This window comes from Spermophilus citellus (genome assembly GCF_964194105.1).
Source record: "Spermophilus citellus genome assembly, chromosome: 2".
Taxonomy (NCBI): Eukaryota; Metazoa; Chordata; class Mammalia; order Rodentia; family Sciuridae; genus Spermophilus; species Spermophilus citellus.
In genome coordinates, this window is record NC_138183.1 from 241606498 (window position 1) to 241622772 (window position 16275).

Below are 16275 nucleotides of genomic sequence, written 5' to 3' on the forward strand. Positions count from 1 at the left end.
TCACTAAGTTTCCCATCTTCTCCCCTCTCAAAAAATAAAATAAGTTATTTTCTGTGCCAAAGCAGAATTCCACACATTCACTGTGGCGCAGAATCCTGGAGTGTTCTTGCTGAACATGACATTGCTTTAGAGAATAGGTAATTGCTTGTGATTCTCTAGGTCTTTGGATTTCAACTTCCAGTCTGAAAAGGCCTCCCCTGAATGACGAATGCTTTTTCTGATATTGTTGTCTAAGGTTTTTCATTGTTTTTGTTTGTTTGTTTGTTTGTTTCTGTGCTGGATATAAGACTCAGGGCCTCATGCATGCTAGGCAAGCACCCTACCTCTAAGCCACATCCCCAGGACCTCCCCATCTCATCTTAATGTATCTTTGTGCTCTTATTTAATTAACTCATTACACTTAATACATTGTAGAGTTACCTTGTTTTTATGTTTCTTTAACAATTTTTCTTCACTTCCCTGTGATTGTAATAGAAGGACCAGGAGGTGAAGAGCAAGTAATTTATCTGAGTCTTGAACATTGTCTGGTACACAGTAGAAATTCAGACAGTATTTGGTTAATAAATAAGTAAGAATATGACTCAAAGACACCTAGTGAAAGAGGAATAGTTGGTGTCAGACACAAACTTAGATACTCAACAAGTCTAGGATGTACTTTGGTAATATTTTTCTAATTATTTTTGTCTTATCACTTAATTTTTTCAATGCCTAATAATTTTGTCTTTTTTTTTCCTTTTTTATTCTATGCTTTTTAGATGAAGAGAAAATGTCAACAGTTCTTGGCTTTTAGTGCTTAGACATTTATCATAAAATAGGCTTGACTTTCAAGAACTTAACTTCAAGTTTTTAGGTAAGAATAATGACAGACTTATAGGTTTGCATGAATAAATTATCAATTATGACTATACAGAGAATCTAATTAGCCTAGATAAGAGCAGTTGATCATCCTTAAAATAAACAATCTGGAAAAAAATTAACAATATTAAAATAGTATGTTATTTTCTCTAATATCAAGTACAAAAAATAAGAATGTTTATTGTAATAACAATAAATAAAACTGTCAAGTTATGCAAAAAGGCCAGTTAAAATGAATAACTAAAGTTAAGAACAAATATATTTTTGACTATAAAAACAATATTGTAACATTTCATAAATGAAAATGATAATAAAGTGAAACATGATGGAAAGAATTGTACAAGCTTTTGAAATGAGAAAACAACAACAACAAAAAAAAAAAAGTAATGAAGGGAGAGGTAGGAAGAAGTACCCAGTAAATCATCATATCAACAAGTTACAAAAATGACACAATTTTCACCATTACAACTTTTTAAAAGTTGAAAATGGAAACCAGTAATCTACAAAAGAGTTCTTGGGTGGTAACTCCAAATGTTTTTTCTAAGTTAATAAAATAGAATGAGTAAACAGTAAATAGATTTAAATGGTTGAATATGCAGGTTAAGTTCAGCTAAAACAAATAATAGAAAAATAGAATACAGGAAATAGGGAAGGATTGGGCCAAGAGTCATCAATTCTAGACACACACTCACTCACACACACACACACACACACACACACACACACCTCAAATCAAGAGATTGCAAACGAACATTGGTTTATTTGGTCCCCACAATTCCTAAAGGTTCTATGATGATCATGCAAAGAATATAAGTTAGGAATCATGGCTTTCAACTTTTGCAATTTAAAGACAATGATAATTCCATTACATTGTGAGGAAGTAAACCCTCAAAATGTTCTATAATGCTGGACCACCTCATACTTTGCCATACTTTTTCTCTACAAATGATTAAAAATTTTACTCCATAGTTATGGAATTGTGAGTTTAACGACTAAGCAAGATTAATGCATAATTTAAGGAAATTTAACACAAGGAATCGGCCTTGCCATATATTGACAGTTCTATAAAATAATTCCTTAAATGCATAATGACTTCTTCTTTACTTCTGCAAACAGACGAGTTTCCACCAGACTCATGGCTCCTGGAAATGTCACCCAGGTCACTGAGTTTGTTTTCATAGGAGTCTCAGATCTTCCAGAGCTGCAAATTCCTCTCTTCCTGGTTTTCCTGCTCATCTATGGGCTGACTGTGATGGGGAACCTGGGCATCATCACCCTCATCAGTGTTGACTCTCGACTTCAAACCCCCATGTATTTTTTCCTCCGACATCTGGCTATTATAAATTTTAGCAACTCTACTGTCATTGCCCCTAAAATGCTGATCAACTTCTTAGTAAGTAAGAAAACCACTTCATACTATGAATGTGCCACCCAACTGGGAGCATTCCTTGTTTTCATCGTAGCTGAGGTTTTCATACTAGCTGTTATGGCCTATGACCGCTATGTGGCCATTTGCAATCCCCTGCTCTACATGGTGGTGATATCTCGGCGGATTTGCAATCTGCTGGTTTTACTCACCTACCTGTATAGCTTTTCCACAGCTACTGTGGTTTCATCTTCTGTATTCTCTGTGTCTTATTGTGCTTCCAATGTCATCAACCATTTTTACTGTGACAATGTCCCTCTGTTAGCCCTGTCCTGCTCTGATACTTACATTCCAGAAACTGTAGTCTTTATCTCAGCAGCCACAAATATCTTGTTCTCTATGACTATAGTTCTAATTTCTTATTTCAACATTGTTTTGTCTATTCTAAGGATGCGTTCATCAGAGGGAAGGAAAAAAGCCTTTTCCACCTGTGCTTCACATATGATGGCAGTCACAGTTTTCTATGGGACTCTGCTGTTCATGTATTTGCAGCCTCGAACCAGCCATTCCCTGGACACTGATAAAATGGCATCTGTGTTTTACACCCTGGTGATCCCCATGCTGAACCCCATGATCTACAGCCTGAGGAACAAGGATGTGAAGGCCGCCTTAAGGAGATTCATGACGAATCCCTGTGGTTCCCTTACAGCTATGTGTTTTTAAATCTACAGGTAAATGAAGAGATGGCTAAGATTGTGTGCTATACAAGTTTAAAATTTTTTAAAAAATATTGTTTTATGACTGATTTGCAGTCTCCATAGCATTCTTGGATTCCTGGGAAATTATGAATTAAAAAAAGAGAGAAAACTGAAATTATTTGGGGTTTTAAAGTTAATGCAACCTTTATCAAATTTGCCCTGGAAGAGACAGGTAGCTAATTTTGAAGCAATGTTTTCAGCAATAAACAAAGCTATCAGTTAAATAATTAAATCAACTTGAATGGAGCAAAAAGATAGTGTACCAGAAATTAAAGCTGATGTCTTTGTTTTTATTATTCAACTTTCCTTTGTGTTTTTCTCCAGGTATAATGTAGTATAGTAGATTTTTATATTTTGAAAATCTATTAATTATGGATGAATAAAATTCATGTTACAGATAAGTTACCCATTCTGACTCAGTCATCTTATTTAAAAGAAAACTATCTCTGCATTAATATTTATTAACAGATGAATATTGTCACTGATTTTATATTCTGAATGATAAGCATTTTAAGATTGAAATTATAATTTTTAAGTTAAGGCACAGTGTAGTACTATTAATATGCTGGATTTGGTTTGCAAGATAGTCAATTCTGTAAATATTCTTCTTTCTCCTTATACTATTTGTGATATTTAGTGTAAGTTTCTTACAGTAAGTATTTTGTGTGAAAAATAAATTTACTGTTTTGTAATATTCTTAGACATTTAATTGTCTATCTTCAAGAAAGTCACTTACAACATTAGAGGAAATAATTCACTGGGTTTTATAAAAATGTTGTCTTGTTTTCTGATTATTCTTGGTTAGTTAGTTTACACCAGAATTTACTTTGCAAGTTTAAATGCATGGGGACGGCCTAACTAGTTATCTTTCTGAATTATCAAATCCAATTTATTTATTTATTTGCTGGGGGGGAGGTACCAGGGATTGAATTCAAGGGCACTCAAACACTGTACCATATCCACAGCCTTACTTTTGTATTTTGTATTTTTGTATTTTATTTAAAGACAGAGCCTCACTGAGTTTCTTAGCACTTCATTTTTGCTGAGGCTGGCTTTCAACTCGTGATCCTCCTGCCTCTTGAGCTGCTGGGATTATAGGCAGGTGGCTCAAATCAAAATTATAAGATAAAGGCTACATGTCCTTATTTTAATAAGCTTGATGGGGTATTCCTACAAATACTCTTAGGAATTAATAATTCTATATTAACTTTCTGTGCACATGTTTACTTATGAGTGGGCTTCAGGGTTGAAGAATGCTAATATAGACATTAAATATTCAGTCATGATGATTTTGATATAAGGAAGGAATTGTTATATAACAAAAAATTTGGACTGAGAGACATTCAAAGATTGTGATTGTTATAACTTTATTGTTGCCTTAGTTATTTGAAGTTTGTATGTTCAAGTCTACCTCTGGGATTCTCACTTTCTATTTCCATTGATTTATTTCTTTTTTGTGGATCACAATTTTCTTTCCTTGAATACTTACAGTTTTTTTTTTTTTTTTTTTTTTTTTTTTTTTTTTTAAAGAGAGAGTGAGAGAGGGGAGGGAGAGAGAGAGAGAGAGAGAGAGAGGGAGAATTTTTAATATTTATTTTTTTAGTTCTCGGCGGACACAACATCTTTGTTGGTATGTGGTGCTGAGGATCGAACCCGGGCCGCACGCATGCCAGGCGAGCGCGCTACCGCTTGAGCCACATCCCCAGCCCAGAATACTTACAGTTTTAAGAGAAACACTTTATCTAATATTATGTGGTACTCTGAATTCTGTTCCTCCCACTGTATCAGATTTGTTGCTCTTATTTTAGTTTGTGGGTTTGTCTGCAGGCTCAGTACTAAGATATTTTGCTTGGACATCTTGCAATTATAAAAGTTTACACTCTTTGCTTATAGTAGCTGGTCTACAAATCTGTTATGAATCTCCATTACACTTATCAGTGTTTTCCCAATCTATTGATTTCCCCAACTAGTTCTGTTATCTCACACTATATTATAATACCCATCTCTCCAAAAATAGCCCTGAAGTAACTTTTGTTTTACAAACACCTCTATAAATGAGTTTTTAAATGTAACATTCAGAGCAATTCAATCCACATCTAAAAGAAAAGTTGCATGTTTCAATAGTGTTACACTTAGGTATTTTAATTTATCCAACAAAAATCCAAGTGTGGACATACATACCAAATATATTAGTAACTGATAATATTTGAAAGCAAACAATGTCTTTCATCAGGTAATTTGACAAATGTTATGCATCCATAAGAAGGAATTACTATTCATCAAGAAAAGTCAGTAAACTATTAAATAACAAAAAGAAATAGAAAACATTCATTGTTTATTACTAGGTGCAGGAGGTGGGCCTGAAAGACTACATAATTCCATTCCTAAGACATTACTTGATGGGGCTGGGGATGTGGCTCAAGCGGTAGCGCGCTCGTCTGGCATGCGTGCAGCCCGGGTTCGATCCTCAGCACCACATACTAACAAAGATGTTGTGCCCGCCGATAACTAAAAAATAAATATTAAAATTCTCTCTCTCTCTCTCACTGTCTCTCACTCTCTCTTTAAAAAAAAAAAAGACATTACTTGAAAGGAAAACTCTAGAAATGGTCAACTGATCACTGGTTTGCAGAGGCTTGTGTGGGAAGGAAGAGTTTAGTAAGAAAAGCATATGGGGATGTTTTCCTATAGTGAAACAATTCATCCCAGCACTGTAATGGTGGATACATGACACTATGTCTTTTTCTAATATTTCCAGAGCTTTACAGGACAGAGAGAAAAACTTAATGAATGCTGACTTAGAAATAAACAATTTAAGAGGCCAAAGGACACTGGAAAAGAGTACAGATTGTGACAAAAAACATTCCACTGTATTAAAAATATGTGGAATGATTTTTCGAAAGTGGTTAGGAAGAAATGTGCTGACTTATTAAACACAGGAAAGATCAGAGATGTGATGTGAAAATCAAGAAGCACTTTGGCAATAAAGCTGTTTCACATAAGAATGGAGTTTAAAAATTCTAACACCATTATATATGGATAAACTAGAAGTGATCAATTAAGTATATGGTTGGCAGGCACATTTTACAGTATTAGAGAAGGATATTAGATTTTCAGGGAGAGGAATCTAGAATGTTCTGGTTTGTAATGGATTGGTGTTGGAGACAAAATTGAGACTGAGAAATAAGGCCAATATACTTGTGGGCCTTAACTCATGGTCTGAGAGCTATTAAAGGCTACAGTGAAAATTGCTAGAATTATAACCTGTTAGTTGCCCTGATTTGTGCTCTCTTCCATTTCTATCCATGTGCTCTCTTAACCACTATAGGGACTCATTCTTATCACAAGACAGAGATGTTTATGCAGAATGAGGCAACGATATGTAAAAATAACCTTTAGTTCCAGAATAGCCAACTGACCATGCCTTCCTCGAGTTAAAGGATCCTCACAGGAAAAGAAAACAGACCTTGGAAATGTACCTTAGCACCTCTTGCAAACAGCCCTTTTACACCAATAAAATTTCTCTCCCTTTTTTGGGGGGGAGCCAGCCAGACACTTTGGTCAGTGCTGTATCTCCCTTCTCTTAAGAGAAGCCCTAATAAAATAAATAAATAAATAAAACCTTGCCTGTATGTTCTCTTGACTGACTTGCTTCTGTTTCTACTATCACAAGTCAAAATTCCTGAGTCCTGCATTGTGATGACTAGTGACATCACAATGATTGGGAGACCAGTTTCTGAGATTTGGGTCCCTGATGACTTCATGGCTGTTGCATGCTTGATCCCTGGGAAAGTGTCTGTGCAAAGGTGCAGAATGCCCAGTTGCTATGGTAATGCCCTTCCTAGGGAGGCTTTGTGCTAGAGTCCTATCAGCCTCAACTTTGCTCTCAGGCACACAACTCTTGAGAATGAAGGAATTCTCTTGCTAAGACAAAACACAATGTTTTGCCAGCTCTGCTGCTCCTGAACCTGCCTGCATAATACTAACTTTAAACAATGGACTTTCATGAGAGCTACACAATGCTCTTAACATTGCACATTGCAACTGTACAATATAACTGAGGAATAAACTACATAATGTTGCTAACTCTGTAACTTTCATGAATATAAAGAGTAATGCTTGCAAATTATCTATTAATGAGAAATATATAATAAAGATTGCTGGTGTAATTCTTTAGACCTACTTCTCCATCAGAAAGCAGTGTTCCACCCATCCCAGCTGTTAGTTTCACAATCTGAGTACATGAGTCTTATTTTTTTTTTTCCAATCTCTCATTGCCCCTCATGGGAACTTGCTAGTTTGGCTGCTCTAGTTATGGCACAGCATTATTTGGCAACTTTGCCAGGAAACTGTAAGGAACTCAGGTGAGACCTGCTAGGATGGGGACACCCTGATGTGATTCCTGTCCACCATGTTTACCTAATGCAGATTCTCTGAGGTTACACATTGAAATCATTGTAGATATGTTTATACAAACAAGCACACATAGCTCTGTTAGCTGACACATACTCTAGAATCTGGTATTTACCCCAATAGCAACAAACACACCAGGAACACAGATGATGTTTTCTAATAACACTTTTTCTGTAAAAAGAACCAGACATTCTTTGAAACATGACCAACAGGGAGAGAAGTTTACATGATGATTCCCAGAGAATGTTGCATTATCAGAGAGTCAGGAATTAAATAAATAAGATAAAATCTACCATACAGATAGAAGGAAGTGATAGCATAATTATAAAAACAAAATAGGGAAACAGGCAACTGTCCTATGCAGAAAAAAATGTAGGAATTTATGTAGATCCTCTGCATTCAAGGAGATGCACAATAACTCCCTCCTACTCCTTAGATGTGAGTAGCACATACTGACTTTTTCCAAAAAGTGCAGTAGGGAAAGGAGCAGATAGTTCCTTTGGAGTAGTGAAATCTGACAAACATCACTATTACAGAGCGGGGGACGTCCAAGAAGTTGAGGCACCCTGAAGACCCATCCTTCAGACCCCAATTCTTGCAAATGTGTCAGAAAGATTTCAGATATGTAGATCAGAGTAATAGGTATGAGTTTATTGAAAGGATAGGAAAGGGTAAAGGGGACACTCTCAAGGGAGAGCATAGGTCCTTTCAGAGAAGAGAGGGACAATGTGCCTCTCTTGCACTCCAGTTTTACTAGGAGGTCTCAGAGAACTTTCCAAAGATTCCTGTCCAGGTCCTCCTCTGGAATTTTGACTGACAGAAAGATGATGTCAGACTTAATAACGTTTGGTCACCAAGATCTGGAACTGGGTGTGCTGGCTGGAACTGGGTGTGCTGCCTGCCACTGGGATACCACTGCTTTTAGCCACTTTTTCCAATGCAGACAGGAATTATATTTATCTGTGATAATTAATATGCATACACAAATCTGTATTTGCCTCTGTTTTCCTATCTACCTACCCAGAGAACTTCCTATGTAGATGAACTTGTGTATATAGTGGTAGCACTGACTAATCCACCTTCCCAGGGTTCATGGAGGTTCCCCACAGATTATTTTCATTTTTTTTTTACAATAGAAATCCTGCTTCTCTTATCTATAACATCTTCACTTATGTGGTCAAGTTGATATAAAATACTATTCCAGCCAGTGCTCACATCAAAATAACAAAAACCCAGCCGGGTATGGTTGTGCTGCCTGTAATCCCAGTGGCTCAGGAGGCTAAGACCAGAGGATCCTGATTTCAAAGCCAGCCAAAGCAACTTAGTGAGATCCTGCTGCTGAAGATGTGGTTCAGTGTAGTTAGGCATCCCTGAATTCAATGCCTGGTACAAAAAAAAAAAAAAAACCCAAACAAACAAACAAACAAAAAACTAAAATCCATCTCAATGTACCATCTTGAAAGAGGGTAATGAGTTCTTCTATAGTCCCACCCAGTTTAGTAATTTTTCTAGGTTTAATTCTCCAGGTTATATCTGGAAATTCTTCATGGCTAATAAAATCTTTCTCACTAAAACTGCTCCTTGATTATGACTGAATCCCCATGAAAAAAATTCAGGTATAAATGTATATATTAAGTTTATGACCACTTATTATCTGAAGAATCACTCAAAATCTCTGATTTAACAAAGCTTTGCCAGCAAATTGAGAATCTTGACATTAAAAAGAAATTTTAATTTTAGATGGCAAAATTTTAGACCTAGATATCTCATATTTCTTCAATATACAATTGTATTTCTTACGATTTTAGTAAGATATATTTTATCTGTAATAATTTTCCTTGGGGAAAAGTACTGATAGTCATTTTGTAGGCCTGATCTATAATATATGATTTATTAAATTAACATGATGTTTATTTCACTGACAAACTTGGGGTTCTAGGAATTGCGCATTTATTAGTGGTATTATAATTTTCTTTAATTACAGAGACACAACTAAGTGATTTAACATAATTACCTTGTTTAAATAGACACTCCATAAAACTCTCACATAATAATCCTCCCTGACATATCAGAAGGGAATGTGAAATAAATAATAGTGTCCCAGAGGAACTTTCTCAGAAGATGTGGGATAAAAAAATACATCTTATTTCAAACTCTTTAGAGATTTAAAATGAGGATTAAAACAAACAAATACATAATGTTCAGAAACTCAACCTATACTAGCCACAGTGGAAAACAAGTATTGAGACTACTAAGGTTCTCCTTCAGAGGAGATCCCCCTGGATTTCCTGAACAGATTCCAGGGGAACTCTGTGGTCCTGCAGGGTCCTGGCTTCAGTACATTAGTAGCCCCATTTTCCAGTTCTGCCATCCCATGCCTCAGATGTAAGAACAAGTGTTTCTCCTGGATGATTTTTTTTTTTGTTCGATTCCTCATCACAGGAGTTGAATTTGTACTGCAGTTGCTGAAACACCACACAATGCTTTCCAAGATGTCTAATGATTTTACCATTTCAATGAAAAATAGATTGGTGTTTTACTGTTTCAAAACTAAAACTTTGGAAAAGCAAAGAACTGGAAGCTAAAACCATAGAGATTTCATAGGAAATGAAATTTGTTACTTTTTGAGAAGCAAGTAACATAGTGCCATATATGTGATATACTGAAGGAGTGATTATTGATGTTTTGCTCTAAATACAATCATAACAATGACAATCATCAGATTCATCTACACATGGATAGTCTTCTGATTTCTAGGAATGAAATTTTTCATAGGTCCATTAAATACAAGCCCTTGAGGGAATGCTGGTCTTTGATATATTTATTTTTTTCCATGAATGACAAAATTGCAGAGTACTTAATTCAAGAAAATGGCCAGAGGTTACATTTACACATTGCTCTCGTTCAAAAATGCTCTGAGCTGGGCTTGGGTCTGTGTGGAGAACAAGTGCTCCTGGCAGAGGGAGTAGCAGGTTCACCAACCCTGAGAGTAGAACAGGGTCACACTGGTTCAGGTACTTCCAGTACAGCAGTGTGGCCAGAGTGTGGAGGTCCTGGCAGAGAGTATAAGGATTGATTCTGCAGTGGCAAACAGTTATTTTAAACAATGAAACAAAGTACTGTCTTTCTAGTCTTGACTCATTACAAAGCAGCTGAGTGAGCCTGGGCATGTCATTACAATTCAGTCAGTTCCTTATAAGTAATTCTACTGGGAACCAACACAAGGGTCAGCAATGCTGATCCCTCTTCCAAACAGGCAAACAGGGAATTGATAAAACCCACTTGGTCCTTCCTTTCACTGGGGTATCTTTTTGGAAACTATAGATGAGAACAGATGACACTGGGCATAAAAAGTCATTATTAATAATTATTTTCTACTAATTAGAAAGTTAATCACAGACTTTTCTTCTAAACATTGCAATGCATGGGCTGACGTTGTAGCTGAGTACTAGAGTGCTTGCTTAGCATGTGTGATGCTCTAGGTTCAATCGTCAGCACTACATAAAGATAAATAAAATAAAGATCTAAAAAAATTTCAATATATGGAAAAGAAGTATGAAGCACCCCATAGAAATTTTGTTTTATCGGTTAAACTAAACTGCAACAAATTCTTTGGTTGATGCTGGATATTTTCCTCTGTGTTTTATTATAGGATTATTGATGAATGGCTATATCTTAAGAAACAGCAGCTATCGCAGATGCTTCCATAAGCAAGGAGACCCATAGTTTCTCAGAATCTTTTTATTTCTCTGAAATTTAGAAAATCTAATTAATATTGAATGAATAGATCCACTTAAAAGTAAAAATTAATAGGGTTATATGGTGTGCTTTGGTAAACATCCACTCAAAATTAATACTTAAAATGTTAAGTACAAATATATCAATCCAGTTTAACTACTAGAAAAAAATCTTTAATTCTCTATGGTTGTTTACCAGGACAGCCAACCTGTGTCCACTGTGAATGGCTTTATTATATTTTTATTCCAAAACACAGTGTTTTATAAGCTTTATGATGAGATATAAGAGTGAAGAAATACATATTGTAGTATGGGACTAACCCATGAGTTCAGAGCTACAAGCTAAGCACATGCCCAGAGATTTACCAAATGTTTTGTTCAGACAGTGTTGAGGATGGGTCCTTTAAGAAATTGGACACGTTCTTCATAGAAAGCTATTTTCAAGATTTTGTAAAAGATAGTTTCTATATGCCTTTCAAAGCCAAACTTGAAGAATGACACTAATAATTTAACACAGCAAAAATATTTTTAAATGCTACACTAAATGCAGAGTTCTTAACAGTTAAAATCAGGGACTCACATTAATAAAAGTCCCAATGGAGCAGGTATTCTAATATTTTTGATAACATTGTTTTTCTCTTTCTCTGGAGTAAGATCCTTTGGGACAGACACTAACAAAACCATGCAACCTGACTCTACATGGACCCATTATGAGGAAACAAAGAAGCACATTCTACCTGAGTAGGTTGAATATATTCGACTTTGAAAGAAAAGGTAATCATTACTTTCAAATCGAATGCATTTCATGTACAAATTTCACAGTTTTGTGTTTTAAAACTGAAAAAGAAAATTGAGGAAGAGATGAGAAAAATAAAGGAAGTTTGGATAGAGCTTTTTTCCCCTTCTGTTCTAGTTGATGTGCTTTTCTTGGCTCTTTCTTCAGACTCCATGTCCTATCTGGATGTTAATAGTTCTCACTATGTATTATTCAATGATGAGCACATGAATTAAAATTGCCTCCTAAGGAAGCAGCACCCGGACATCATCAAGGGAAATGTGAAGCCCAGAATATCTACTCTTTTGATCATAGAGCAGCCTGGAAGCCACTTTGGGCAACATTTACATGCAATTCAGTTCTGCTCAGTGAAAATGGTGTGGTGTGTTGTAGATTAGAGTGCAGATTCAAAACTTTGCTTTTCACTACTAGTACATCATACATAAAAATTTTTAAGATGCTAGCAAGCATAATTTTGATTACATATGCATAGAACAGATTACAGTAACACAAAAGAATATGTCTGTGCATTCTAGGGAGTGAGTATTCTTCTGGACATATTTACTAGCTCTATGCCTGCTTGGAGCAAGCGTTTATTTGTGTAACTTGTGATCAAAAATGTTAGAGTTTGATAGTTATTTTTATACAGAAGTTTCTTGGTTTGAGCATCAATATAAAAAAATTTATTTTCATTTTGTCCCCCTTTTCTCTTTTTTTAATTTTTTTATTTTTAATGTTTTTATTTATTTTATTATTTTTGCTTAAAATTGAACTTCATTTTTTATTTAACATGACAACTTGAGATTTGAAACTTATGGGTTCCTAGGTCCTTCTTTCCTAAAATTTCCATGTTGCTATAACTAGACATTAAATGTGTATTAAGAGTTCAAGAAGAAGCACAATTAGTTTAGGGCAAAATCAAGGTTAAATTAGTATTTCTGGAAAGTTATTGCTTGCTCAATTAACATTGATCAGAAAAATAAAACTGAAATTACTTAAAATGTGTTCTTGACAATGAAACAATAGCTGTAAGTAAACAAGGGCTGTAAGTATATTCTGAAGAACTGTGAGGAACACTCAGATTTTATTTTATTTGTAAATTTATTATTATTTATTATTATAAAGTAATTGCTCAGTATAAAGAGCAAATTATGAGTTTTTCTAAGAAACTTCTTTATTTTTTGGAAAGAGAGAAAAAAAAGGAGAGAAGAAAACAGTAGGGAAATTATAATATTTCACATTATTTGGATATCCAATAATTTAATTATGGAAATTAGCTAAAATGATTAAGAATAAATGTAGAAAAATATTTAACTTCAAACATAGTAGGAAAACAAAAAAATATGCAAGATGTAATTCAAACCTATGTTTTCTTAACAAAAGAGAAAACCTGGAAAGAGACACAATCTAACTTATAAATTAATTTACAGAAAAAATTCCAAATCTTTTGGAAAACAAATATAAGTTTTGTCCTAGTTTACAATATATTATAAATTTATATGAGGAATAATTCTCTTTTATCATTCCTTTACCTCATGTTTTAGAAATGTTGGTAGTATATTATGTAAATAAATATTTAGAAATAATTTAGGTTTCTAATAGTAGAATAAATAGGATATTTATGTAGAGAGCAAACTGATGAAAAATGTGCACTCCAGACTACAAAACATGGATTTGAAACCCAACTATACTTAAAATGGTTGTCTGATGTTCTTGCTATTTTATTCACCTCTGTGTCATTTGTAAAATGGGCATGAGTACATTGACATTAAGTTTAGTGAGATTAAACAAAGTCTATTATATACCATGCTGTGTTTTCCAAGAAGTTATCTATTTTCAGTATTTGAATTAGTAACATTAAACAATATTACAAATTGACTGCCTATGTGTCACGTACAATTAATATAAAATAGAAAAATGCAAAACCATATCTCTGTCAACATTGGGACAATGAGCAGATTTGTTCACACAGGCAAAATAACAAATCTGTCAGAGATGCAACTTTCAGAGGATTCAGTTTATGCTGTAAATTTCAAATCTATTCAATGAAACAATTTAACAAGTCAGGCTGTACATTTAAATAACTTCAGGAATAAAACAAAGTCACTTCACAGCACTTGTCTTTGAATAAACAATGAATTTAAGGAAAACAAATATTTCTTTCCCACAAATATCTCTTTCAGCTTCCTATTGTATTTCTAGAATCTCCAAATGCTGGCAATCCCTAATACTGGGAGTAAAACAAACACACAAAAACCTCTTTACAAGATATCAAAGTATAAAAACACCATTTAGGGTAATCATACTATAAATACACAATTCGGATTTAACTATTCTCTCTTTTTCTCCATCCTGATTCCTGAAAGCATATGGCTCAGAAAAATTGCACCCAGGTGAGAGAGTTCATTCTCGTGGGCCTCACGGATCGCCAGGAGCTGAAGATGCCCCTCTTTGTGACGTTCTTATCCATCTATCTTTTCACTGCAGTAGGCAACCTGGGTTTGATCGTGGTCATTAGAACAGATTCAAGACTCAACACACCGATGTACTTCTTCCTTAGCAACCTGGCTTTTGTTGATTTCTGTTACTCTTCTGTCATCACACCCAAAATGCTTGGGAATTTCTTGTACCAGCAAAATGTTATATCCTTCAGTGCATGTGCTGCACAGTTAGGCTGCTTCCTCAGCTTCATGGTATCTGAGTGCTTGTTACTGGCTTCCATGGCCTATGACAGATATGTGGCCATTTGCAACCCTCTGCTCTACACAATCACAATGTCCCCAGGTACCTGTATTCAGCTTATAGCTGTACCCTACGGCTTCAGCTTCCTGATGGCATTGTTTCATACCATCCTTACTTTCCATCTCTGCTACTGCCACTCCAACACTGTCAATCATTTCTACTGTGATGACATGCCCCTCCTCAGACTGGCTTGCTCAGACACACACTCCAAACAGCTGTGGGTTTTGACCTGTGCTGGTGTCACATTCATTTCTTCTGTTCTCATAGTCTTTGTCTCCTACATGTTCATTATTTCTTCCATCCTGAGGATGCGCTCAGCTGAGGGGAGACGCAAAGCCTTCTCCACATGTAGCTCCCACGTGCTGGCAGTGACCATATTCTATGGGACCTTGATCTTCATGTACCTACAGCCCAGCTCTAAGCATTCCCTTGACACAGATAAAATGGCCTCCGTCTTCTACACAGTGATCATCCCCATGTTGAACCCCTTGATCTACAGCCTCAGGAACAAGGATGTGAAAGAGGCTCTGAAAAAAATCATGAACAGACAACAGGCTTGTGTGTCCATAAAACTAAAAAAATAACTTCAATAAACAAAAATAGATTTTCCTTCATCCTGTTTTTCCTCATTAATAAAACTAGCTATGGTGACTTTGTCATATCTGTTATTCAATAAATACCTGTTCATTAAAAAGTAAAATCATTCTCTGTATTTTTTTGGTACATAATTTTGACTTATTTCACATGTAGAGGATACTATAATGATTTACATTGTAATTTCTCACCCAAAAAATGTTTTCTAAACAATTATCTCATTTGATAGGTATAAAACTAGATACTTGTCTACAATACACAAAAGCAAAGGCACCCAAAATGCCCAATCTAGGATTATATGAGTGCTTTAACATTATATTCAAAATTGAATTTGAATAATACATTCTAAATTAAATGGAATGATATTTTCTGATAAAATTATACAAATAATGACCCAGACTTTCCACTGAAGATGATCTTTCCCTCAGCAGAGACTAGGCAATGCCTGCAATTGTTATTGATTTTCATGTGAGGGTGTGGTGTCAAAGAATGTTACTGCTACAAAGAGGGGAAGGCCAGATGCTATGAAAATATTCTACTAAGCACAGCATAGTCCTTTATGCAAAGATTGGTTACAGTGGCAACTCTGAGAAAGTGTGCCCTGAACAATTATATGCTTAAAAATTGTCATATTGTCAACTGGTTGATTCTTAGTGCTGCTCAAAATTTTAGAACCTTGCTGGTTTTCTCTTTCTCTTTGTTCTACCTATTAAGATTGATATTATAATTAAAATCCCAATTAATTTTGTTTTAACTTTTCTTGTCTGTCAGTTTTTTATCTCAGATATTTGGGGGTTCATTTTTCATTTTTGCATGAATTTATAATTGCTAAATTTGCTTGTTTTCTCCTGTTACCTAAACTCTGTTTTCTGGTGGTGATTATTATCTTAAAGTCTTTTTTTTTTCCCCACTGTCTTTAGTGTAACAATTTCAGATTTCTCTTGGTTGTTATTTGCATGGATTAGTATTGCATACTTTTAGTGTATATGCGTTTTTTAGTATGATCGGTGTTTCTTAAGAACAGCAATCTTGACT

At 35.0% G+C, this 16275-nt stretch overlaps 2 protein-coding genes across 2 annotated transcripts; both read left to right on the plus strand.

The window, feature by feature from the left end:
- Positions 1-1990: 1990 nt before the first annotated feature.
- On the plus strand, positions 1991-2944 carry LOC308641867 (olfactory receptor 8J1-like; the record flags this gene model as incomplete). Its single annotated transcript, XM_081280450.1, has 1 exon — positions 1991-2944. The coding sequence occupies one exon, from the start codon at positions 1991-1993 to the stop codon at positions 2942-2944; it is 954 nt and encodes a 317-aa protein (XP_081136576.1).
- An 11329-nt stretch (positions 2945-14273) lies between these two features.
- On the plus strand, positions 14274-15230 carry LOC308641868 (olfactory receptor 8U9-like; the record flags this gene model as incomplete). The annotated part of the gene is made up of 1 exon (XM_081280451.1): positions 14274-15230. One exon carries the CDS (start codon positions 14274-14276, stop codon positions 15228-15230), a length of 957 nt encoding a protein of 318 aa, XP_081136577.1.
- Between the last annotated feature and the right edge of the window lie 1045 nt (positions 15231-16275).